At 39.4% G+C, this 25560-nt stretch overlaps 1 protein-coding gene across 6 annotated transcripts in view; it reads right to left on the reverse strand.

The window, feature by feature from the left end:
* The window catches only part of LOC127662172 (collagen alpha-1(XII) chain-like), a 145684-nt gene that overhangs the window by 13910 nt on the left and 106214 nt on the right, over positions 1-25560 (reverse strand). For all 6 annotated transcript variants that reach the window (XM_052153242.1, XM_052153241.1, XM_052153240.1 and 3 more), the window contains 15 exons: positions 23732-23874; positions 21737-21846; positions 15166-15324; positions 14805-14882; positions 13924-14010; positions 13455-13508; positions 5999-6094; positions 5612-5665; positions 4455-4508; positions 4175-4228; positions 3877-3948; positions 3646-3681; positions 3322-3388; positions 3026-3208; positions 2071-2148 (listed from right to left, as the gene is read on the reverse strand). In XM_052153242.1, coding sequence (XP_052009202.1) covers positions 2071-2148; positions 3026-3208; positions 3322-3388; positions 3646-3681; positions 3877-3948; positions 4175-4228; positions 4455-4508; positions 5612-5665; positions 5999-6094; positions 13455-13508; positions 13924-14010; positions 14805-14882; positions 15166-15324; positions 21737-21846; positions 23732-23874 — 1325 coding nt within the window. The remainder of the gene's footprint in view (positions 1-2070; positions 2149-3025; positions 3209-3321; positions 3389-3645; positions 3682-3876; positions 3949-4174; positions 4229-4454; positions 4509-5611; positions 5666-5998; positions 6095-13454; positions 13509-13923; positions 14011-14804; positions 14883-15165; positions 15325-21736; positions 21847-23731; positions 23875-25560) is intronic.

Here is a 25560-nt window from a genome sequence, read left to right on the forward strand (position 1 = left end):
GAGCGAGGAAGCTGGGCTTGCTCAGCTCGTCATGCACATCCGGGAAGGAATCCGGGGGGGGCGCGGCTGTGAGCGGCGCATATGCCCGCGGAACCAATTAAGCCCGGGGAAGCATAGCCTTCTTGCGTCAGGCTCAGACTGGGCGGAGACCCGAAGGTTGCGGCCCAGGCGAGTTATCCGCATCCGGCGCCGCTGTTACGCTCTCCGATGCAGCGGTGATGTCATCATCCAATGCTGGGGAGCTCGAGGGACCGGACGGTAGGCCGTTAAGCGGACCGCACTAATCCCGAGCTCGAGGGAGGCAGGCAAGCGTGCCGGGGAGGCGGGAGGTTTTCAGGGGGATTTACCCGGCGAAAGCGTCCCGTTATTCTCCCCAGATCTTTCTCCATTGCCCGCGCATCAATCCCGTAGGAAGGAGGCGGGGGGCGGCTGAGATGGCTCTCTCTCACTACAAGAGAAAGTAGAGATCGCAACGCTGCCACGGCTATGTTCTCACACTGAAAACATAACCCATTGGAGAGAATGCTCATGCCGAGCTCGGACAGAAACAAGCAAGCGTGCCGGGGAGGCGGGGGGTTTCGAGGGGGTTCACCCGGCGAAACGGAGCCTGTCATTGTCCCCAGATCGTTTTCATCGCCCCGCGCCTGCCTCAATCCCGTGGGAAGGAGGCGAGGCTGAGGCGGCTGAAGCGGCTTTCTCTCACTACAAGAGAAAGCCTACGACACTAATGCTGTCATGGCTATGTTCTCGCACTGAAAACATAGACCATTCATAAAAACGCTGCCTGCGTGTGATCGCAACCCAGGAATGCAAGGCAGTTTTTATGACCGTCAGAGGTGGGGAGACATTAACCACATCCAGAAACTACACAGGGCGGAAATATCGTCTTTAAAAGACGCGTCCTGAGAAGGACGTTCAACGACGCTGTGTTTTGCTCTTTAGAGCGAAATTACTCTTTAGAATAACTCTTTCGAGTTGTCTGTGCTGTCGAGCGTCCAGGGGCAAGAATGCACAGCCGTGCACGAAGGAGAAAGCCGCTGTTATGCGCCGTCAGATCCAACAGCATGCAGAGCATCAGAGGATTAACCAGGAACTTGGTGTGTAACTCGCAGCAGAGTTCATGCACGACCATCGGCTCCGAAGAAATTTTCTGAATGAACTCCCGTATTTGCGCCGCTTAAATACCCGTATGTCCGGGGGCGGGACATGCAAATACTGGTTGCCAACTCTCATTGGCCTTTTTTCATAGTCCAGAGGTGAATATCGGCGCTCAAGAGAGACCCCTAGTGTCGCTTCTCTGACACAACGTGGAGAGAGCGACAGAAGGGGAACTTCATTTATACACCTAAAAATGGTTCTATATAAGTAGAGGAATCTAAGCTGAACATTATGTGCTACAAAGAACCATTGAAGAACCACCATTTTTATGGGTGTTGGATTCTAAATGAATCATTAAAAAGCTATATTTATCTTTACATCTTACTGTGCACATCAAAAGAAATTTCAACTGTGAATACATCTCATCACAGGCCTATTGAGGCAAAACATTCATCTGAATTTTTATACTTTGAGGTTCTCTTAATCCAAGCATGGATGTAGAAATATAAAAGCCCAACATAGCAACCCCCTAGATCTGGCCCTGTCTTAATCCCAACTGTCAAAACATGGTTTGATGAGAGGTTGGCACTTTTTTGAACCAACCTGTCCAACCAAACCAAAGGAAACAGTCATACCCGATCCTTTGGAAAAACTAATGCCAGCAGTTGAATAAGATACCATTAATTTCATTATGATTCATCACTTTGGTGTTTTGTTCATCTATCAAGCTTAAATACTTGAGTGGTCCTCTCAGAAAGAGGAACACTGTGATGAGGAAATGACTCATCTCTCGTTAAATTGATGTTAACGATTGGCAGAATTGGGTTTCATTAATCAAGAAATTTGGGATAGGCCACGTCTGAAACCCTGTGGTGAAAAAGTGATCAGTGTGTGCACACTAACTCTGGATTTAATTAGCAGTGAAACTGGCCCAGTTAAGCCAAGATGGAGTTAGGTTGCTGAAAGACATACCAGGTGGTCCAGGTAATCCTCTCTGTCCACGAGTGGCAATGCCTGGACTTCCTCTCTCACCTTTCTCTCCGGGCATACCTATAATACAGTGAGTGATTAAAATGGCAACCATCTGACTGATTGGCAGCAATGTTGAAGACAAAGTAATGTGGCTGGAGATCAATTCAACGATAACATTTGTGACAACATTCAGAATGCAAAATATAAACTAAAATAGCCTATACAAATCATTCAAATATGGATTTTTGCAGTTACATTTAAAAAATAATGTGAATAGTATTTCAATAAAATAATTTTTTTAAACCCCCAACCCTACATAGGACACATTCCTTTGTGAAGAAATAAAACAAAAGACATAAGAAAAATATATTTTGACTAGAAAAGGAAATTTCTTATTAAAAACCAATAAAAGCTAAAATTGTCTGATGTGCCCCAGGACAGATGATGAAAAAAGCTCACGATGGCTCCCCCGATAGCGAAAAAGTTTAGTTGTACCCTACATGTCTTTCCTTCCTTTTTCATCACAAAATCATCCACAGCTTTGTCAAAATGTAGCCGTCTGACAAGGTCTTATTCTATAGATGTGTTGTGGGGCCTGGGGACCCTGGTGTCAACACTTTGCGCTAATTCACCAAGGGGCTGAGTGTGAGCAGCTTTCACTGTGTATGCTGTGAGGCCTGTGACACTAGTGTTCAGCTATGTTTGACAGTCTTGGGTTGCATCATCTAAAACTTTTGACACTTCGCACTCCGTCCCTCAAGTTGTCTGTAGACATATCACACTTATTTTTTGTTTTCATTTAAGAATTGACAACCCTTGATTTGATTTAACATTTCTGGAGGCCAAATACAGTGGAACCTGAATACCCTATGAATACTATTTTCTTTCAGATCTACTTTTCACTGTAAATAATCTTTTATAACAAAATTTCTTCCTAAATGTGGAAATCGCATACCTCTTTCTCCTGGAGATCCTGGCAAACCTGGGTTTCCTGGGAAACCATTGGGTCCCGTCTGACCTGGCTCTCCACGGGATCCCTGGTTGCCAGGAGGGCCTGGAGGTCCAGCAGGACCAGGACTGTTGCTCCTGTAGTTACTGGGGATCTGGTTCAGCATCATATCGATTCTGCTCATTTGTCCTACAAGCAAATTATGCATATTCCATTTTAGCATAATGAAAAAATTGTGGTTTATGCAACAATTTGTAAATGATGTCAAAGCCATTTTCATAGAGAAGGTTTAGGCCGCTTACTGTTGACTAGTTGTTCACAGACTTGTCTTGCTACAGATCGCAACATATTCTGTGACGCAGTATCTCCCTGGGGATCAGAGTGACATGAGGATAAACTACATGTTCTGAATCCAACAAACATATAAATAAACATCCCTCGCATACCTTGGTGGTCGTGGGCTGATGTGTAGGACATGGCTGATGCAGGATTTGTTTGCAAAGTTTATACTTTAAACATGCATGATATGTTACACACTGAACTTGTTCTAATCCCTAACCATGGCTACCTTAGCAAACACCTTTAATAAATTACAAATTTCAGCAGTTTGTGAAAGTGACACCTACCCTTTCACCTTTCTCTCCTTTCATGCCAACAGCTCCCTGTGATTGACAGGAGAGAAAAGATAAGCCAGAAAACAGCCAAAAGCGATACAAAATGAAAAAAAATATTTGCTTGGGAGCAATGACAGATATCTACTGATATCTTCTGATTCATCATCAAACTTGCTATTCTTGAAATATACTGTATAAAAAGTACAATGTTTTAATTTTAATCACTTAAACACATATATATACCGAGAGGCCAGTCTCTCCAGGTTTTCCTGATATTCCTGTGATTCCTTGCATGCCAGGTGACCCAGGGGGTCCCTAAAAATGTAAACATGGAAATCATTACTTTAATAGGCTTAATTTACAAACATTTTAGACAACTCAATTTCTAACAAAGCTTTTTCTCACAGAATAAACATTTAACAATTAAAACATTTAAACTCAAATCACTATTTCATGTCCATTTTTTTATTTGTTCTGTGGATACTTTTACTTTTCGGGCTAATATGATAACTGCTTTGTATTCAAAAGATACATCACACACCATTGGTCCTGATGGACCTCTTGGTCCAGATGGGCCTTCATTTCCTGGTTGACCCTGAACAAAAACATATGCCATCATGGAATGCACAAGTTGAACAAACTAATAGTATCAGGGAGAATATCTAAATATGCCCTGTAATGTAATAGACCTACTGCAACAGACTAAATTGGTCTGATCAGACGATACACAACCAAGTTAACAACTACAGCTGAAAATAAGCACACTTAAACAAGATGTTATAAAGTATGAATATTCAATTGTTTTGCAAAACTTGTTTTACCCTCGCTCCAGCAGGTCCAACAGGGCCAAGAGGACCTGGAGCACCAATTTGGCCCTTGAAGAAAAATCATATAAATATTTTCTGCTCATACAAGTGGTTGTTTCAAAATACCAAACAGTGTTTTATATGTTTCAAACAGTAATTTGGCTGTTTGTGCATCACCTTCATCTTAAAGGGATAGTTCATTCAAAAATGAAAATTCTCTCATCATTTTCACAACCTCATACCCCACTGGAGTCTTATGGATAATGTTTAGGCTACCTTTATGTGATATTTGAACATTCTGAGTTCTGGCCACCATTCACTTGTATTTTATGGACCTACAGAGCTGAGATATTTTTCCAAAAATCTTTGTTTAGGTTCTGAAGAAGAAAAAAAGTCATACACATCTGGGATGGCACGACGGTGAGTAAATTATGAGATCATTTTCATTTTTGGGTGAGCAATCCCTTTCAGGTCAACCCCACCCCTTTTCAACTATATCCAACAATTAAAATCATACAATAGTGTCATAACATTGGCATAATCAGTACAATTTATATTCAATATATGTTAGAAAATATGTTTTATCAATAACCTCAAAGTTGCAAACCTCATATAAAATGTAAGGTTTGTAAAAATTTGAATTTTAATAAATATTCTATAATATATAGAAATATTAAGAGTATTTAACTGTAATTAACCTGAAAACAAACATTTTCTGTAGGTTAAGCACATCTTTTCAGTGACACTTTTAAAAAAAGACTTGTTACGAGTTTTGTTTTTCACAATTTTTTTGTACCGTATTTGAGGAAAGTGCCATTAGCAATCATTCCATGCTGTTTTAATCTTAACATTTATTTTCAACTGATATTTACATTTTAACCCTTCTGTAAAACCCCACATTTTGAGAAGACATCGGTTTTGTCTGCCAATTGTAAATTTATTTAATAAATATGCCAGGTAAAGTTAAATGTGGCACTATTTCATTAGCAATACTTGAGCATAAATCCAAACTGAAAGCCATTTATCTGATAAACATTACATTTTCCGAATGCTGTTGAATCTAAACAGCAAAAACTTGCCTTATGGGCAGCCTCTAGATCTAAAAATGGCTTCTATACACCAACTTGGATGTCATAAATTCAAAAAACAGCTCAAACACAAAAAACACTTACTCTCTGTCCAGGTAACCCTGAGTCACCAGGGTCTCCCTTAGGTCCGGGCCGCCCCTGAAAATGGAAGAAATTAAGCAAGCTTACACACTGCAGATTAAAACCTGTCCCATTCATTCCTCTGTAACATCAAACATCATGAAATTGACATCTCGGCTGTACGTGGATTACAGAGAGAGGGGAAGAGTGAGAGCTGGCTCTGTTAAATAAATGGTCTGATTTATGACGAAAGCTTCAGACCCAACACATTTCAGCGCTATTGCCAGCCAGGCTCATAATACCTCCAGCATGTAACAGCCCAAGTAAGAAGTAGAAATGCTAAAAAAGACCTTCAGGGAACAAGAGAAAAGTGCACAAACAGAACTGGACATAATGTTTTACTTTACTTACTGGTTCACCAGGAATAGACAATCCATTGGGGCCCTGTGGGCCTGGAGGTCCCATTTGCCCTGGCAGACCCTGCTCCCCACGTGGACCCATTGGACCCTTGAGTTAAAGACACAATTAGTAATAATCTGTGGACCCACTTTATATTAGGTGGCCTTATCTACTTTGATACAATGTACTTATTATGTATATACATGTTGTTGCATTAATTACATTTGAAGTACCTGTATTTAATTACATTTGTAGTTACACTGTTAACTTTACCCCAACCCTACCCTTACTCCTAAACCTACCCATACCACAAACTCAGTAGCAGCAAATGTGGGCATTTTGCAGAACAAAATGTAGTTGCACAGTAAATACATATTCTTGTATGTATTTAATGTAAGTCCATAGTAGTTAAGGCCACCTAATATAAAGTGTGACTGAATCTGTTTATCGGTTAAAATGCATCTTTTTTCTTCATTGCTCTAGGGCAGGGTTTCCCAAATTGTGGGCTGTAGCCTACTACTGCAGGGGATTAGAATTCATTTTTACGTGGAAATTTCATTACACAGGATAAAACTGCGTATTAAAAGGACACTATGCAATAAAGTAACAAGTAGGTTTGCAACTAACGTTTATTTTTATCTTTGATTATTTCTTCGATTAATCCGATAAAAAGCTATATTGTATATTCCTTATTTTGTTAAAATGTATCTATTAAAATCATAATAGTTAAGAGCTTAATGATTCAATAATCTTACGATTTGTTTCAGTTCACAAAACTGAATTAAATATTCGATACTCTCACGATACATAAAACAAAGCCTGAATATACTCTCACACTTTTAATGCAGGCACTGGTTCTCTTGTGCTGACAAGTCGCATCTATTTACTGGTGCTCCCTGAATTACATATGCTTACATGATGAGGAGAAACCATATAAAATGCTTTAAAACCTGCAGTTTTATAACATTTATAAATTATAAAACAAGAAAATAGCAGTAAAATGTCTTTATTTATTTATTTATTTTTAATGCCATGTCAGAATCACTGGCTATTTTCTTGGCAATATCAAGGTAGTTTTAAAAGGTAATAACACTATATAAGATCTTTCATTTCAATATTTGATAAAACATTTTTTGAAAATGTTACGAGTAAAAACATTGCCAAAATGTGTTTTATAGACAGTGTTGTCTGACAAAAATCACATGTTGGTGGCACTTCTCCTTTCAATAAAAACATATGAGTAAGTCTGGAATGACCATTACGACATCTTGTGTAAACAGTCTGTTCATGTCCACACTCAAAAGGAAAACTTGTGAAAGAGTTAGCAAAACCGGTACATGCCCTTTACTTCTGCATTTAGGAGATAAGCTATGGCTACGAGAAGTTTTGTTCTCTTTCATTTCAATATCCTTTAAAATTTCCTTGTTTAACTTTGGGTAATTGTTTTCTTATACTACTTTGTGTCTTTTTCCCTCTTGAAGATTGGTTGCGTTCAGCTGACAGACTTTATTCTTCAGTGACTTGGGTCTGACTTAATGTAATTTGGCTTTGGGTGCTTTGAGTCTTCTTTTTAGCCTAGGTAGAATTTTTGTTTATGTATTGTGGTTTGTCATTATTCACCCAGGTCAAGTCTGTCTGGCATTCAGCAGTGCTCGTGATTGGTTTTGCAACAGTAAAATGTAAGTTATGCACTGAAGATAAACAAATCTCAAGCACTTCAAACAGCATAATTACTCAGTCAAGGCCCACATAAAACTGTTTAACATAAAGTGCTCCTATGCACTGGACAATTTGGGTCATGGTTTTCCGCTTCATCCAGTCTTGGTTATTTTTCAAATGAGTTATTATGCGAACACATTTTTCTCTACTGTAAAGTGACATCACTCACAGATCTTCTCCGTGCACGCTGCACATATCCAGCTAATCTATAATGAAATTTGTTGTCCATTATTTTAATTATTTATTTTATACATTTTGTTGTTGCAGCACTAGTGACGCGCAATAAAAGTTATAGTATCTTTTTCATGCTAATAAGTTTTTACCATCCACGACGAGCGACAGGACATTTTGTCAATTGCTTGGATTCTGTTCAGCTGCGTCGTAGCAGGTAGCTTCTCCCACTGTGAATCTCACTCCCTCAAAACTGTAGACTAAACTTGAAATATGTTCTCATTGACAGTTATTGTGCTGCATTATGCTGCAGTTTGATGTTCAGTGTGGACAGACATATTGTTTGTTGAAATTCTATGGCTTGACGTCTGATAAGGATACTGATGAAACCTAGAAATACTTTCCAACCAAATTTTTCTAAAAAATAATCAGAAAGGGCACAGGCTTCCAAGGCAATCAGTAGGCTAATTGTGAAACACTGTCTGTGTTGAGCCCAATATCTGCTTTAAACTGTTAAGTATTCAGTCAGACTTGGCTTGACGTCAGCACTGCAGAAACATCAGATTAGGAGTTTGCATCAATTTTGTTAAGGTGCACATCATGGATTATTTTGTATTTACTTGTACTATTTTGCACAGAACTGATAACCCAAACTACACTGGAAGCAAGTGGAACAAAACTAAATTGCTGCCATTTTTATCAAGCTGTCAACACTACAAGTAAACCTAGTCTCATAGAATGAATGTCACTATAACAAAATTTTTGCAAATTGACTCGTTCTACGTGCCAAGTTCTACATTTCACCACAAGTATCACTAGAGGCGCTACAACAATGTGTGTTTTATTCACTTTCACACAAATAATGACAACAATGGCTAACTATGACTATAAACAATTATTTGTTGTACTATTACCAAAACACTGTGATTATCTTGCATGGTAGCTCACCTGATAGAGTGTTGGACTTTAGACTCTGAAGACCGCTGTTGAAGCCCAGCCAAGCAAGCGAGTGAGAAAGTGAGAAAGCATGCAATTTTGTTTTGCAAAAATGTTTCCTCGGTCACTTAGCGTTCATGAGATCAGGCTGCTAAAAATATACAGTAGGTACCCTTCCCGGAGGATGGTAGGCAACTTGTGGTTTTGGTGATTTCAACATACACCAAGACAAGCCCCAGGCCACTGAACTTCATGCTCATCTGGCCTCATTTGACTTGGAAAGACTAAGTACTACAGCAACTCACAGATCGGGTAACCAGCTAGACCTAATTTTTACAAATAACTGTACCAACTAAAATATTCTTGGTACTCTTTACATGTCTCTGATCACTACTTTGTTCAATTCAACATGACTCTCCTCTCTACATTAAAACAGACTCCGCCTTTGGATTCCTTTCACTGTAACCTCCATTGTTTTTTACCCTCACGCTTTTCCACTTCTGTCTCTTCCTGTCTTCCCACACCAAATGTATTTTCCCCCCTGGATGCAAACACTGCCACAGACACACTAAGTTCTACTTTAATAACCTGCCTAGACAGCATCTGTCCTCTTTCCTCTAGGCCAGCACATACTAACCCACCCATCCCCTGGCTCTCTGACATCCTTTGTGAGCATCAGACTGACCTCAGGGCAGCTGAGGGGGGTGGTGGAAATCTGAAGATCCAGCAGATCAAGGTAAGTATCAGTTTCTGCTTGCAACCTTTTCAGATAACATTAAATTTGCAAAAACTTCCTATTACCAGAACAAGATCAACAGCACCACAGACACTTGCAGCTTTTGAAGAACATTCAACACACTTCTCTGTCCTCCCACTCAGCCACCTGACACATCTATGACACCATATGTCTTCGCCACATTTTTACTAATAAGGTTACAACAATCAGCAACCACACCCTGTCAAACACCCGTGTCCTGTATGCAACTCTTCTGTCTCTATGTTCTCTCCTCTGACTGACACTGAGATCTCTAAACTCCTCCTCTCCAACCACCCCACCAAATGTTCCCTTGACCCCATTCCTTCTCACCTTCTCCAGACCATCTCTCATACATCCCACCTGCACTCACACACATAATTAACACATTTCTACTTACAGGCACTTTTACAACTACATTTAAGCAGGATCGAGTAACTCCGCTGCTGAAAAACCCTGCACTTAACTGCACCCAAACCCATACAATACTACAGACCAGTTTATCTCATGAAAGGGCAGTTTTCCATCAAATATCTGCCTATTTCTCATAGAACAAGCTGCTGGATGACAATCAGCCAGGATTCAAAAGTGGACACTCCACCAAGACTGCCCTGCTGTCTGTCACTGAGTTGCTGAGATGGGCACAAGCTGAATCCAGATCTTCCATCCTGATTCTGCTAGACCTTTCTGCAGCCTCTGACACAGTCAACCATCAGATCTTACTCTACACGCTATCTTCGCTGGGCATCACAGGAACTGTGCTTGACTTGTTCAATTCCTATCTCTCAGGTAGGTCCTTCAAGGTAACCTGGAGAGGTGAGGTGTCCAAGCCAAATCAGCTACCTACTGGGGTACCTCAGTGCTTGGTCCACTTCTCTTCTATATACACAACATCACTGGGACTCATCATTCAGGCACATGGTTTCTCTTACCACTGCTATGCCGATCACATGCAGCTCTACTTGTCTTTCCAGTCCAATAACTCCACAGTGACTGCTTGAATCTCTGCCTATTTGACAGACATCTTGGCCTGGATGAAGGAACACCACCTGCAACTTAACCCAGCCAAGAGCAAACTCCTTGTCTTTCCAGCAAACCTTGCTGTTGAACAAAACATCACCATCATAAATTTCACAGACCACATCTCAAAGACCATGTGTAATTCATGTGGTTGCTCAGCGGTTAAGGCTCTGGGTTACTGATCAGAAGGTCAGAAGGATCAGAAGGTCAGGGGTTCAAGCCCCAACACCACCAAGATACCACTGTTGGGCCCTTGAGCAAGGCCCTTGAACCTATCTGCTCCAGGGGCGCCGTATCATGGCTGACCCTGCACTCTGACCCCAGCTTAGCTTAGCTTAGCTGGGATATGTGAAAAATAAATAATTTCACCATGTATATGCAGAAATGTATGTATAATGTGTGACAATTGATCAATTAAATTAAATAAATCCTTGTCTCTATTCACTGGATGCCGGTTGATGCATGGATCAAATTCAAGGCTCTGATGCTGGCACGCAGAATAATCACTGGGTCTGCTCCAGCATACCTAAAATCATATCTGCAGAATGTCGCCTTGTTGTACCAACACAAAGAGGCACCAAAACACTTTCCCGGACTTTTGGCTTCATCTACCACGTTGGTGGAATGACCTTCCCAACTCCCTCCGTGAAGCTGACTCACTTTCGGTCTTCAAAAAATGGCTAAAAACACATCTATTCCATGACCACTTTAACAATCACAAAAAAATAATTATTGTGCACTTTAATCTGTTTTGAATACTACTATTCTGATGCTAGTGAAATTTTGTAATATGGCCCTTTTTCATACCATTGTCTCCTTAAACTTTCTCAAATATTAGCTTCTGTGTTCCTCTTTTGTAAGTTGCATTGGATAAAAACATCTGCCAAATTAATAAATGTAAATGCATGTGCAGTGTATACAGTTTAGTTAATTATAGACAGACATGGGACGGTGATGCCACGGTCCTGTCAGACAAAAACCCAGACTGACAGAGTGACAGGACCATGACAGTCTGTAGCTAAATACAGGCGCTAAAAGCTGCCATGTCAGCCTATTATAGCAAACTCATAGAAAATAACCACAACAATCCTATGTGTTTATACAGTTCTGTGGCTAAATTGGTTAGAAATAAAGCATTGACTGAACCATATATTCCGTCGAAACACAATAGTAATGACTTCATACATTTCTTTACTGATACAATTGAAAAAATCTGAAATAATATTGGAATTATGCAATCAACTGTCACAGCACCTCAGAAAACAGTGTCTAATAATTTTCCCCAAGAGCAACTTCAATCATTTGCTGTTATAGGTCATGAAGAGCTAACAAAACTTTGATCCCACAACATATATGTTAGATCCAATACCATCTAAGCTCTTAAAAGTGGTATTCCCTGTCATCTCAGAACCTCTTATTAATATTATTATCGCTACCCTTAAGACATGTCCCAAGAAACTTTAAAATAGCATTTATCAAACCGCTTATTAAGAAGCCACAGCTTGATCCTGGACAATTGGCTAATTACAGACAGATTTTGAATCAACCATTTATGTCGAAAATACTAGAAAAGGTAGTGTCCTCCCAACTATGCTTGTTTCAACAGAGAAATAGTATATATTTATAATTGTATTCAGGATTTAGGCCCCATCACAGTACAGATACTGCACTTAACAGAGTTACAAATGACTTGCTGTTATCATCTGATCACGTCTGCATTTCCCTTCTATTGCTTTTAGGGCTTATAGTGCTGCCTTCGACACCATAGGTCACAATATTCTTTTGAAAAGGATGGAGAATTATGCTGGCATAGTGGGATTCATATCCCAAGGTTACCAGAGCCAGCCAGATCCAGCTCCGTTCCTGCTTGGTGTCGGACTCCACTGCAACGAGTGTGTAGTTTGAGTGATAATGACAAACTACAGCCGGTGCTAGCCTAACATCACATAAGTCATTTACGGTGGACTTCAGATTATGAACTGAAGCCAACTGTCAACTCCAACTGTAAGACATCGGATCCTTCATATGCCACTGCCTGAACCTTGGACTTAGGATGGACCCCACCGAACCTCACCGAAATGACCTGCCGGTTGAACTGTGATGCACTTCGTTGATCTCTGCCTGCATCACCTCGATCTAATGATGGACTACACTCTTGAAATGGAATACATAGACTATCATTTAATTGCCAAAACAAAAAACCTTCATCAGCCAACTAACAAAGGACAATGTATCTATGTGAACATCTGCAGTTAATCCAGGATGGACTTCAAAGATTAATTTTACAGTTCATGAAAATCTTTTTTTTAAACACTTGACCTTAACACTTACTTAGTTTACTAATTACTAATCCATGACTTGCACTACACACAAATAACACATTTTGGCATTATATTCATGTTTTTAGCCAGAGAGGAACTGGCCCCCACATTGAGCCTGGTTTCTTCCAAGGTTATTTTTCTCCATTAACCAACATCTTTGTGTGCCTTGACACAGTCACCTTCAGCTTGCTCACTGGGGTTCTAAATACAATTATTATTTATTTAATTTTTATACACAATTTACTATTTAATCAAACTACACAATGACGACTCAAGACTTTATAGATATTACCGTTTAATTTTCTGTTAATGCATGATATTCAATAAAGCTGCTTTGAAAAGATGTGTGTTTTGAAAAGCGCTATACAAATAAAAATGTCTTGACTTCACCTACATTATTAACATGTAGCTAGAAAATACAAATGAAATGCACATGTACCAATGGCTTGTAGCAGGAGCCTGTTCAATATCTACTTCAATATCTGATAATTTGGTATTTATAAGCAGGTTATTTACTAATAGAAATGAAGGAGGAGGAGGAGCTTACCATTGGTCCAGACTCTCCTCTCTCACCTCGTGGACCTTTTGTACCAGGGCTGCCCTGAAGAAAAAAAACAGGCAGAGTGTACTTAGATGTTGCATTTTATAGGATTTCATAAGATTAATCATTTAATAAATTAACTTGTCAAAATGGCTTTAGAGAGAAGGATGTTTCAGAAGTTGGCATGTTCAAGGCCATCCAATGGACTAGTCATTAGCTCATACTGTGCTGTTTACCATAGGTAATACCAGATGTTCAATCCATGCATAATAGCATAGAGAGAAAAGGCCCCATCATCATATTCCTGTACTTAATGTAAAGAGCAGCGTTGCAATTACAGCACTGGTGCTTGGGGGAAATAGTCCATCATCTCTCAACTGGGCCTTTTCGTCTTTATCATTAGAAGAAAGATTTGCAATGGTAGTATGATGACTGCACAGATGGAGGAAACATCATGAGACTCTAATGGTCATACCTGAGGGCCACCTGGGCCTGGAGGACCAATACTGTCCTGAGCGCATGTGCAGGAGTGAGGAAGAGCAGGACATTTGGCTTCATCTCGCTACAGAACAACAGAAAGAAGACTTAACATGCTGAATTTGTTGAACACTGAAAAGTTGAGGTTGTGGGGAAGGGAGAGGTTTTCAATTGCATTTGTTTGTAAAAACAAAATAAAAAAATCAATAAATATGATAATGTAATATAGTAATAAATGTAATTATAAATAAATGCAAACAAAATAAACTACCCTGTATTTCACATATGATGAAATTATTGTTAAAAAAGTATTGTTTATAAAAATGTTTGATAATTAATTCAAAGTAATCTCTTTATTATTTACTATTTCATTACATCTTACATGCATCATGTGCTTGCAAAGTGAAGGAAATTGGCTTGTTTCCAGATAGAAGCACAGTGCAATAGAGTGTTTAAAAAAGAAAGTTACTTATTTGAAAAAGTAACTCAGGCCCTATGCTGGTATTTGCATTACCCCAAACACAATGTGATTGTTGTCTCATTGTGATGGGCGTCATGAAATACAAATAGACTTGAGGCTTGATTTAAAGTTAACCTATTGAACTCTGAGCCCTTTTAGAGCAAGACACTTAAATTACATATTGCTCCAGGGGGGCAGAAACGGCAAAGGCAATCCCAGTGAAAAGGAAGTTGTATTGAAACACAACTGCTTGGATCTTGACAGCTGTGTTTAGGGGAAGGATGCTGCCTCTGCTCTAATTACAAACATCTTTTTATCAGCTTTTTTTCACTGAAAGCATTCAGTGGTCTGAATAGAGAGCAAACAAAAACTCTATGCCCACCCCCATAGATAACAATCCATATACAATCACTCCTTACCATTGCTGGAATATCACAACATTTATCTCGACTTGTCCAGCCCAAACTGCAGACAATATCAAACATCTGGAGCTGGAACTGAAGGTGGGGAACACAAATGGATTTTACAGATGGTTTCCATTGAGTGACGGGGCTTGGAAATACAACAACAACAACAAAAAAGCATGCCTATATGCACACAACAATGTGTTGAAAATACAGACAGAATGGAATCAGTTCAAGCATGAATGTGGGAGGATATACAAAATCTTAACTAAATATGTGCGAACAAAGGAAAAGGCACAGTAGGTTCATGGGATTAATAGTTTAGCTGTGTTTAGGTATTTTGTTATAGGAAAGAGAATGAGCATTTTGTACTTACGGTGGTCGACTGCTTCTTTGAACCGCTAGATTTGGCCATTTTGCCAAGGACTTCATAGCCATCTGTGGAGATGTTGTTGGCCGCTTCGATCTCTTTCTCAGCCACTTCTTGGCAGTCAATGTTCAGTTTGACGTTTTTCTGTGAAATTGAGATGTGAATCTGCAAAAATAAAAAGGCATTAGAGAAAATACCACAGTAATGCAATCAAACCATCAGTTAAATCATTACACAGTAATATGGACATCTTGGCTTGATACATAAATCTCAATGAAAGGGATTGACAAAACAGACTGATTGACAAAAGTATATGAAACTCATCTGACCAAAAACCATCCTACAACCATCATTCCTAAGAACACTGACTCTACAGCCTGTAATGGTCCATCATCTATATTTAGAAGTAGATTTGTACATTTTCAGAAGAAAATGTTATGGGTGTTGTGTGTGGTTGCTTACTGGCCCAAGTCAAAATAGCCTTTCCCTAGGTCTTAATGGTTATGTGCACAAAGGCAATTTTTTTTGGCTTATCCAATTCAAATCCGTTTAGGTTTTTGTTGTCCAAACAAGGCAAAACACATTTAAAATCTGATTTTTACAACCTGATCAAAACCACATTTGTTTGTTAAAGGCACAAATCACCCAAAAATGAAAATTCTCTCATCATTTAATCACCCTCATGCCATCCCAGTTGTGTATGACTTTCTTTCTTCTGCAGAAAACAAAATAAGACTCCAGTGGTTATATCCATATATTCTGAAGTGATATGATGTGGGTGTGGGTGAAAAACAGATCAATATTTAAGTCCTTTTTCTAATAAATGTCCTTGCACTTCCACATTCCTCTTCTTTTGTTTTTGGCCATTAGCATTCTTCATGCATATCGCCACCTACTCGTCAGGCTGGGTAAAGGTGGAGCTTTATTGTAAAAAAAAGTCTTAAATATTGATCTGTTTCTCATCCACACTTATCATATAACTTCTAAATCATGGATTTACCCACTGGAGTCCTATCTGGGATGGCATAAGAGTGAGTAAATGATGAGAGAAATTACATTTTTAGGGGAACCTTCCCTTTAATGCATCTCTGTCTGAATGGCAAGATTGGATTTCATGTGTTTTTTCATCATTCATTGTGCATGACAGGTTGTTTCGTCAGGTTTTGTCACAAAAACACATACTTTGTTCCAAATGGCAAGATATCTTTGTCTTTACATGGCATTTCACAGTATGATGGCCATGCTTTAGGATTGTTCCAATCAGAATTTTCAATACCACTTTACAATAAGTATCCATTAGTTAACATGAACTAACAATGAACAATACTTTTACAGCATTTATTAATCTTAGTTAATGTTAATTAAAACATATTCTAATACTGGGGTCCCCTTCAAGCCTTTCACTATGCGATCAGTTGAGGGGTGGTCCCCCTTTGGTACCCTTTGAGCATTTTCCAAATTCAACACAGGAAGTTTCGCGTCCTTGTGGGACATCGTAATTTTGGCCAAATTATGGGACGCCTGGGCTAACACTGGGCAGTTGGCAACCCTAGCAGCAACAAATATTGCATATGCCACTTTTCCTGTGTTTTACACTGTTGACTGTGATGAATTGCTCATTTTTGTATACTGCTCTCAAGAAAAACATAATCAGTGGCAAAATAGCCATTGCTAAACTCTCCCGCATGGTGAACCTATGCAAGTTTGGATGGTTACCATGACAAATAATGTGGATACGCTAGCATTATTTGGATTTTGAACAGTCAGCCTAAAAAAATTGGTTTTGAGAAGAAAAAAAAGTTTTTTCCCTGCAGTGTGAACAAAGCCTATAAAATGTTGGTCCCTAATGGCCACATATGTTTAAGTATGAGCTATAGTGAGGTTTGCCACTAATTATGCTCTTAATCCTTCCAATAATAGATGCTCATTCACTCTAAGTTTAATTAGAAATAACTTAATCATGTAAAGCCATGTCAGCAGCAGATCACAAATAAGAAAATTCATATCAGCAGAATCGCCTTTAACGATAATGTTAAATGGCTTACCAGCCTTAATTCACCAAGTGACTCTAAATGTGGATACAACCACCAAAATGCTTTTTCCATCCTATTTTGGGGGCTCCAACATTTTCTATAGATGTAGCGTCCCCACATCTTACTATTATGTCATTCTATGGCTGACTGTCAAATGCGCTCTTGCTCCCCTGTCTGACAAGCTGTTATACATCTGATATTCCTATTCTGTAGATCGACAGTTCACAGGCAAGGTCATATTTCTTGAAAAACACTCACCACAATACCGTCAACATCTTTGGCAACAAAATATGGTATTTTGGCTGCCTACATGTGAAGGGGTCTGAACTCCTGTCTTAGATGTAGTTACTCTTATAGAAAGCTTTGGAAGCTTGTCCAAATAGTGTGTTAAATAGTTCATGGGGAGATGGAAATACAATAGAAATTACATCAGACAATTGTGGTTGAGGAAAAATGGGTTTCATTGTAATGGGCCAAAGAACATTGTTATTTAGATCAGTTGTGCCATGTACAGTGCCTTCATGCCTGCTTCGTTCCACCCACTCTGGCAACTGTGGGTGTCTTCGTACACCCACCATGTGCTTTCATTTTGTTTCTCTGCTCTAGTCTTCCCACTCTCCTGTCAGGCTTTCTTTATATCTATCTGCCTCCATTTCATAGTTGCACATTTGGCAGACTAACTTCTCCCTCCATTTTCTCTACCTTCAGTCTATGAATTCAATGTGTAAAAATCACATTTCAAACAGGAAACATTTTTAAACAGCTATAATTTTCACATTTTTCTTTCAGGCTCTTCCAAATTGTAGTGAGCTGCCTTGCTGTCTACTTTCTACAAATGCAGCAAATATTTAATGCAGCATCCAAACCGTAATGTAACCTTATACGTTTTTTCCGTAATAGCACATGGTTTTCCCCGTGCTATTACATCTTGCGCACAGTTCTAGTCTTTCAGAATTTGACCAAAAGCCTGTATGGATAAGTTCAAAACATACACATCACAACTGCTTTAAGATTCTTTTTATTACAGTCAGCATTAAACACACGAGCAGATGAGATGCGGACAAATGATAGGCCGCGCGTGGACTGTGCTGACAACGACATTTACATATGCACACAGGTGATTCTCATTAATCCTGACAAGAAATGGAAGCGTAAGAGGTAGTTCTATCTGGAACTATCGTAGTAGTTCAGTTAAGTCATCCTGCCATTCATAATTAACATACCACTTGCTTTATTTGTTCGCTTAAAGCCTGTCATTCTGCTGCTTTCAGTGTGCCAGTGTGGCAACCTCCTCCACTCCTCTGTTAAAGAGCAAATGGTCCAGCTCGTCCAGCGCCTCTCCCTCCGTCAAGGGTAGGCAGACATCAGGGATTTTGACTGTGACTTCCTCATTGCAGTGGACAAGCTGGATTATGGCGACAAATCTGACCTCAAGGAGGTCTTCAACACTTGCCTCAATGAGCCCCTCAGCCCTTGTGAGATGGTAAGGCTAGGAATACTTAGTTTATGGGACTTCATCTACTACACTAGCTGCCACTGCCATCTACATCCCCATAGCTGTCCTGGATGCTTCTTAGTAGCCTGACCACGTCCACATCCTGAGGCTGCCTGACCTCATCCCTTCTCCTGTCCCTTTCCTGGAGCCACCCACCCCTGGCTGTGGAACTCATCCCATTCCTAGAGCCTCCTCTCTGGCCACTGGACACCTCCCCCTTGCTGGAGCTGTCCCCCCAGCCACCGGACCATGCCCCCTTCCTGGACCCTACTCCCGGCTGCCGGACCCCACCCAATGGGTTCCCGCACCCTCCCCTCCCTTTGCTGGTACAGCCTACACCCCCCTGGTCTGTTTTTCTGCTCTACTGCCCCACCCTGGTCTGTGCCTCCAGCCCCACCCTAGACAGTTTTCCTGTACACCTCCTCATCTGTTGAAATTTTGTTTATTTTTGTTTAACTACCTGGCTCTCATCTGTTTTGTTTGTCTTTGTTCAGATTGGGATGGCTAGAAGTCCTCCTGTGGAGAGGGGGCACTGTCATGATGCATTAACTTGTTGCCCTCCTCATTTCCTTCCCTATTTAATCTACCTGTGTTCTCTGTCCAGTGCCAGTTCGTTTTGTATGTTCTCCCTCTCTAGGTGTCAGTTTGTGGTCTCCCTGCCAGTTTGGATTTCTGTCAGTTTCTGTTTTGTAGCCTCATTCCTGTTCCCCTGCTGTTCCTGGCTTGGTTGGCTCTGAATCACATGAGCTTTTTAAAAAAATATTTAAACTCTGCATTTGAGTTCACAGCCATTTCTCTAACCTGACAAACGTATAAAATGTTTGCAAATGGCATATTGCAATTTTATTGCTTTAGGTTGCTCTTTCATAGCTGAGAAGCCTTAGGTGTTTCTCCTCAAGCAATGAAAACAGAAACAAATGAGGCAATTGTTGTCATACAGTAAGAGTAAAGAGCTATAAAATGAATGTGGGTTGCACAGCTTAAATAAAGTTGAGTGCATCAGTTTGCATCCCCCTTGAGAATCCGAAACCAAATAGTAAGCATTTTAACTGATATGGCAGAAATGCTTATTAATACCTTTACTAATACTAATACTTATTCATATATATTTTAATCAAAAACATAAAAATGCCCTAATTAAAGTTTTATGTAATTATGCCACACAATTTGACTATCATATTGAGACTAAAAGGAGGGATCATGTCCTTTTGCTACAGTTTGCTTTGTGTTTATATTAATTACTGTAATGACTCGAATCACTTGTGTTGTCACTTCTTTTGGCAAGATGGTGCTAAAAGAGTGGTGCTCCTCCTAGTAATGTCCCAATTTACCTAATCCAAGTTACCCATAGTCCACTTTAAAAAAAGAGCAGGTCTTCATGCTCATACACTGCATATCATAGAAAAAAGCCTGATGACCACTAAACCATAATGAACTTTATGTACAATGTTGGCAACTCCTTAATAAACTCTTCATAGTTGTCCACTTTAACTTAAGGTACATTTTTTAAGGTAACTAATATTGAATTAGTGTTAAGTATTTATAACGAGGTCCAATGGCTCACAATTTGTCAGGCATTGCATGAAATTTACCCTTTTTATAAATGTTGTTATAACCGAATATCAGTGATTTATAATGCATTTGTAAATAAAATATTAGTCATACTCACTTCCTTTATAATCCCTTAACAAAACGAAAATTAATGTAATGTAAAGTGTTACCAAGAGATCTAATTTGAGCTTAGGACACTACAAGAGGCATGTTATTGTAAGAACAATAACTTTTTTATTTTAAAGACTTTATCATTATTTCAGAAGCATTATACGTAGGCTTGCTAAAACTAGAAGGTTTACTTACCATGTAATCTTGTGACCAGGTTGGCCAGCTAAATGCCAACTTGGCAGAGAATGGTTGCCCCCAACAATGCAGAACATTGCCACAATACCAAACCAATGGTTTTACGCTCTAACACTGGACAAAATACGATGCCCAAGAGATAAGTCACAATCCAGACTGCAAGAATTCATCATTGTGACGATGAAATCTTTTCGGTTATGTCCATAACTGAAGCTGTGCTTTCATTTTCCAAAACATACAGTTCTCCAACTTGTGGTTGTAAAATTATTCAAACTTTAAATATGATTTGCCAGCAGGCACTTTCTACACCAAAACATCCAAACCCCAAATCAGTTCGTATAAATTACGGTTTCCTGATTGTCAGGCTTGTTTGAAGTTCCCAGTTAAACTATGTAAGCAGCCACTTGGGACAAACTGGACTAAATAATGGTATGTTTTCCTTTAAAGAGACTCTAGCATGTTTCAAGCTAGAATAACTTTAAAACCTTTACATAAAAATAACACCATTAACGTCCACTTTTAAAGCATTCAATATTAATGATTGATGTTTCCAATTATTTTCAGCTATACAATAATATGCAGTGTTGGGCTGCTCTTTGACAAATCTACAAATCTGATCTTACTATGAATAATGGCAGCTGGGTCTATGCAAAAGCTATATGTGCACCATATGGGCCATTAAAGCATTGCAATTTGAGTCAAGGGGAAAAATCAACAGTAACAAATCTTTCAATGAGCTCCAAGGAGTAAAACTGTATCCTACGTTGGAAACTTGTTCTGAATCTATTGGCCAAGAAATATCACAATCCATATCACTTAAAATCTTTATTACTAACAAACTTGACTATTTTGCAGGGACTAATATTTAATGTGCTGTAACTGGCAGAAGTATAGAAAGCCACTCCCTGTTGAAATCTAAAAGATGATTCACATACACAAGACACCTTCCAATGACATCTATGGAACAGACAGATTTTGAATCCAAAATAGGTCTTTAGAGATCATCATGACTTGGGATTGAAGCTACATATGCAATTTAATCATGTCAATTCAATGCTGAGTCAATGCTGGCCAAGTTTTCAAGACACTCAAATGTGAACACGTTTGACTATGCTGTTAATAACAATTAATACATTTGTTAACGCTTTTGGAATGGCCAAGTACGCATCCAATGTAAGAAAAATCCTTCTACCTTATGGAAACTGCCGTGGAAGATTTTCTTCACGTGGTCGCTGTCAAAGGAGACTTTCTGAATTTCCCCTCTGGTGTTCTTATTGTAGAACGAAATGACTCGACTGGAAGCTGAGAGCACAAAAAACACACAATCAGATCTCTCGCACTGACTGTCGGGCCATATTTGTCAAAACAAAAAGTAAACTAGGGGTAGGTAATTTGATAAAAATATTATTTGACCATTTGAGTAATTTAATATCACACTCAAAACAATATTTTAGCCTATTTTCAAGATGTATAAATTTCAATTGAATAACAAATTTCCATCTAATTGAATTGCCTATTCTTTAACAAAATAAAATGTACAAATCTTACAAAATGCAAGTTTTATTAATTAAATTTTCTTCAAGACTATTCAATTCAATTGGATGGAAATTTGTTATTCAATTGAAATTTATACATCTTGAAAATAGGTAAAAATATTTTTTTGAGTGCATGGAAATGGTATACAGTGGCTCCAAAAGTTATTTGGACACTTAAAGGGATAGTTCGCTCAAAATTGAAAATTCTCTCATTTACTCACTCTCATGCCATTACAGGTGTGGATGACTTTCTTTTTCTGAACACAAATTAAGATTTTTAGAAGAAACTTTGAGCTCTGTAGGACCAGACAATTCAAGTGAATTATGAGCTCCAAAAAGCGCATAAAGGCAGCACAAATGTAATCCATAAGACTACAGTGGTTAAATCCATATCTTCAGAAGTGATATGATTGGTGTAGGCGAGAAACTGATAAATGTTTAAGTAATTTTTTACAATAAATGATCCTCCTTTCCCAGTAGGTAGCAATATGCATGAAGAATGCAAATCATCAAAAACAAAAGAAGAATGTGAAAATGAAAGTGGAGATTTGTAGTAAAAAAGGACTTAAATATTGATCTGTTTCTCACTCACACTTATCATATAGCTTCGGAAGATATACAGTACTTTTATGCTGCCTTTATTTGCTTTTGGAGCTTTAACATTTTGGCACCCATTCACTTGCTTTGTGAGGACCTACGGAGCTGAAATATTTTTCAAGAAATCTTGGTGTGAGTTCAGCAGAAGAAAGTCATACACATCTGGGATGGCATAAGGGTAAATAATGATGAGATCATTTTCATTTTGGGGTGAACTATTCCTTTAAGCCATGTTTAAAATTTTTAAAACATCTCAAAGCTTTATATAACAAAATATCAAACCAAGACCCATTTATTTTAAAGAAATATAGCACAAATGCACTATTCTAGCAAAACATTTCACAAAAATAAGCTAGGTTTTAAATGATAAAACAATAGATGTATTGTTCAAAATGAAGACGAATTATATTTGGACAATTTCTGGTTGTCAAACTCTGGTTTTGATGAATTACAACTGTGGTTAATCTACTAGGTCACTGATGTAAAATGGAGCGGGGAAAAAAAAACCTATAAAAAATAACTAGCTGTACTAGCTGTACTAGTTGAAGGAAAAAAGTTATTTCTGAGAAAAAGTCTAGCAATATCTGTTTGCACAAGCCATTTGGTTTTATATATTGTTATATAATTAAAAATGATTATATTTTAATAACCATGTGGTTATGTATATTTTTGGAAAATCCAGTAAAATAAAAGTACTTTACAAAGGAAACATCTCATTTGATAATTTTCTTTTTTTTTTTTGTGACATTGCTCTACAGTTTTATATAGAACTACTGCAGTGTAAGCAGTATATAAACATCTCTATCAGTAGTTGACACATTTCTACTATTACACAGTATATACCATCATACCACCCAGCCCTACAACACAACAAGACATTTTTTTTCACAACAGAGTTTTCAATATGCATTTCTGAGAGACATCTGTAGTAAATCACTCCAACCCTGAAATCTGGAATCCATTAAAATGGTCTACATTTGTAAATGAGTTATGACAAACTCCACAGTTTGCATGCTAACTGCACACATACAACACATAAGAAAAACGCTCCTTACGGTCAACGGTAAGTCCGACCTCAGGGTTATTGTTCTTATCTGCAATCTGCCATATATCAAAGGCATCCTTGGTGGTGTCAGGTAGGAGGCGGAAGAGAAGGATGAGGGTGTAGGAGGGAGGAAGACCATCTGGATGGATTTCCCTTTAAAGAAAAATACAGAGCTTTTCAATACAGCTCATGTTTCAATGCTAAGACAGTTATCAGAAGTTCAGAGAAAGTCCCATAACAAAGCTTTCCTCAGATATTAGGATTCCTCAGATGCCACACTGGTGGAACCCTCTGGAGAAACTCTTGGCACCATTTAAAGGAGATTAAAAGTCCTATTGATGTACTCCAGGAACTTAAATATTTATTTCAAGCATCTCGAAGCCTTTCTCTTCTGATGGGGTTAAATGGTAAATGGTCTGCACTTACGTACATAGCACCTTTTTAACCTTAGCGGTATTCAAATCGCTTTACACTTCGTCTCATTCACACATTCACACAAACATTCACACACCAATGACGGTAGAGCTGCCATGCAAGGTGCTAGGGAGCAACTTGGGGTTCAGTGTCTTGCCCAAAGACACTTAGGCCTGTGGAGTCGTATGGGCCGGAAATCAAACCGCCAACCCTGCGATTAATGGACAACCCTTGAGCCACAGCCGCCCCTACCCCTACAGTACTTTGGAGTTTCTTTAAAACCAGAAAGAACGTCTTAAGGTTCTCCAGAGGATTCCACAAGTCTGCCTTAAGAAACTTTTATACCCTGTACGTAGTGATGGTTGGGAATATTGCACTTCTTGTTATATATAATAATAATATATAATATATTATTGCACATATTGCCATCCAAGATGGCGGCGCGGTAGCACGCAGCGGCCACTCCGGATCCACAACGGTGCTATTTTTGTTAAAAAAGCCCGACTTTTGCAACACATGGACATCGGAGCAACCAGTGTTCGTGTCTACCATCGCCAGACACTACTCAAATATAAGAATCATGCAAAAACCAAGCTGCATGATGACCTGCAGGAGGCGCTACGGCGTACTCGGCTTGCTGCGGAGACCAGGCCTCCAGCCCTCGGCGTCGCCTGATGCCGGTGGCGGGGAGAGGGCGTCGTGAGCGGTGTCGCGAAAGCGAAGCGGAAAGAGGGCGGGGTCCATGCTAGGCTAAAACAAACCCTAGCCGGCCGGCTCTCCCGTCTATCCTGCTCTCAAATGTTTGCTCCCTGGACAATAAACTGGACTATATCCGACTCCAGCAGGCTACGCGGCGTGAGTTTAGAGACTGCTGCGTCTTTGTTTTCACGGAGGCGTGGCTCAGCGACAGAGTTCGGATGCCGCCATTCAGCTAGAGCGGGCTCGCCTCGTTTAGTGCCGACAGAAATACAGCTCTCTCGCGGTAAGACTCGCGGTGGTGGCTTGTGTGTTTACATCAACACGGAATGGTGCAAGAACTCTATGTTAGTCTCTAGTTACTGTTCATCGCTGTTGGAGCTTGTGACTGTTAGATGCAGACCTTTTTATCTACCACGGGAATTCACCACTGTTTGCATAACCGGAGTTTACATTCCCCAGCGCTAACGCTAAGGAAGCTCTGTGAACTGTATGGGGCTATGAGCAAACTGCAGAACGCTCACCCCGACGGACTGTTTATTGTCGCCGGAGATTTCAACCATGCAAATCTCAAGACAGTGCTCCCTAAATTCCATCAGTATGTGGACTTTGCAACGAGAGGGCTGAACAGCTTGATCTTGTTTACACAAACATCCCAGGCGTGCACGGGCGGAGCCCGCCCCCACCTCGGCTACTCAGACCACATCTCTGTTATGTTAATTCCAGCAT

This window comes from Xyrauchen texanus, chromosome 22, assembly GCF_025860055.1.
Source record: "Xyrauchen texanus isolate HMW12.3.18 chromosome 22, RBS_HiC_50CHRs, whole genome shotgun sequence".
Lineage (NCBI taxonomy): Eukaryota > Metazoa > Chordata > Actinopteri > Cypriniformes > Catostomidae > Xyrauchen > Xyrauchen texanus.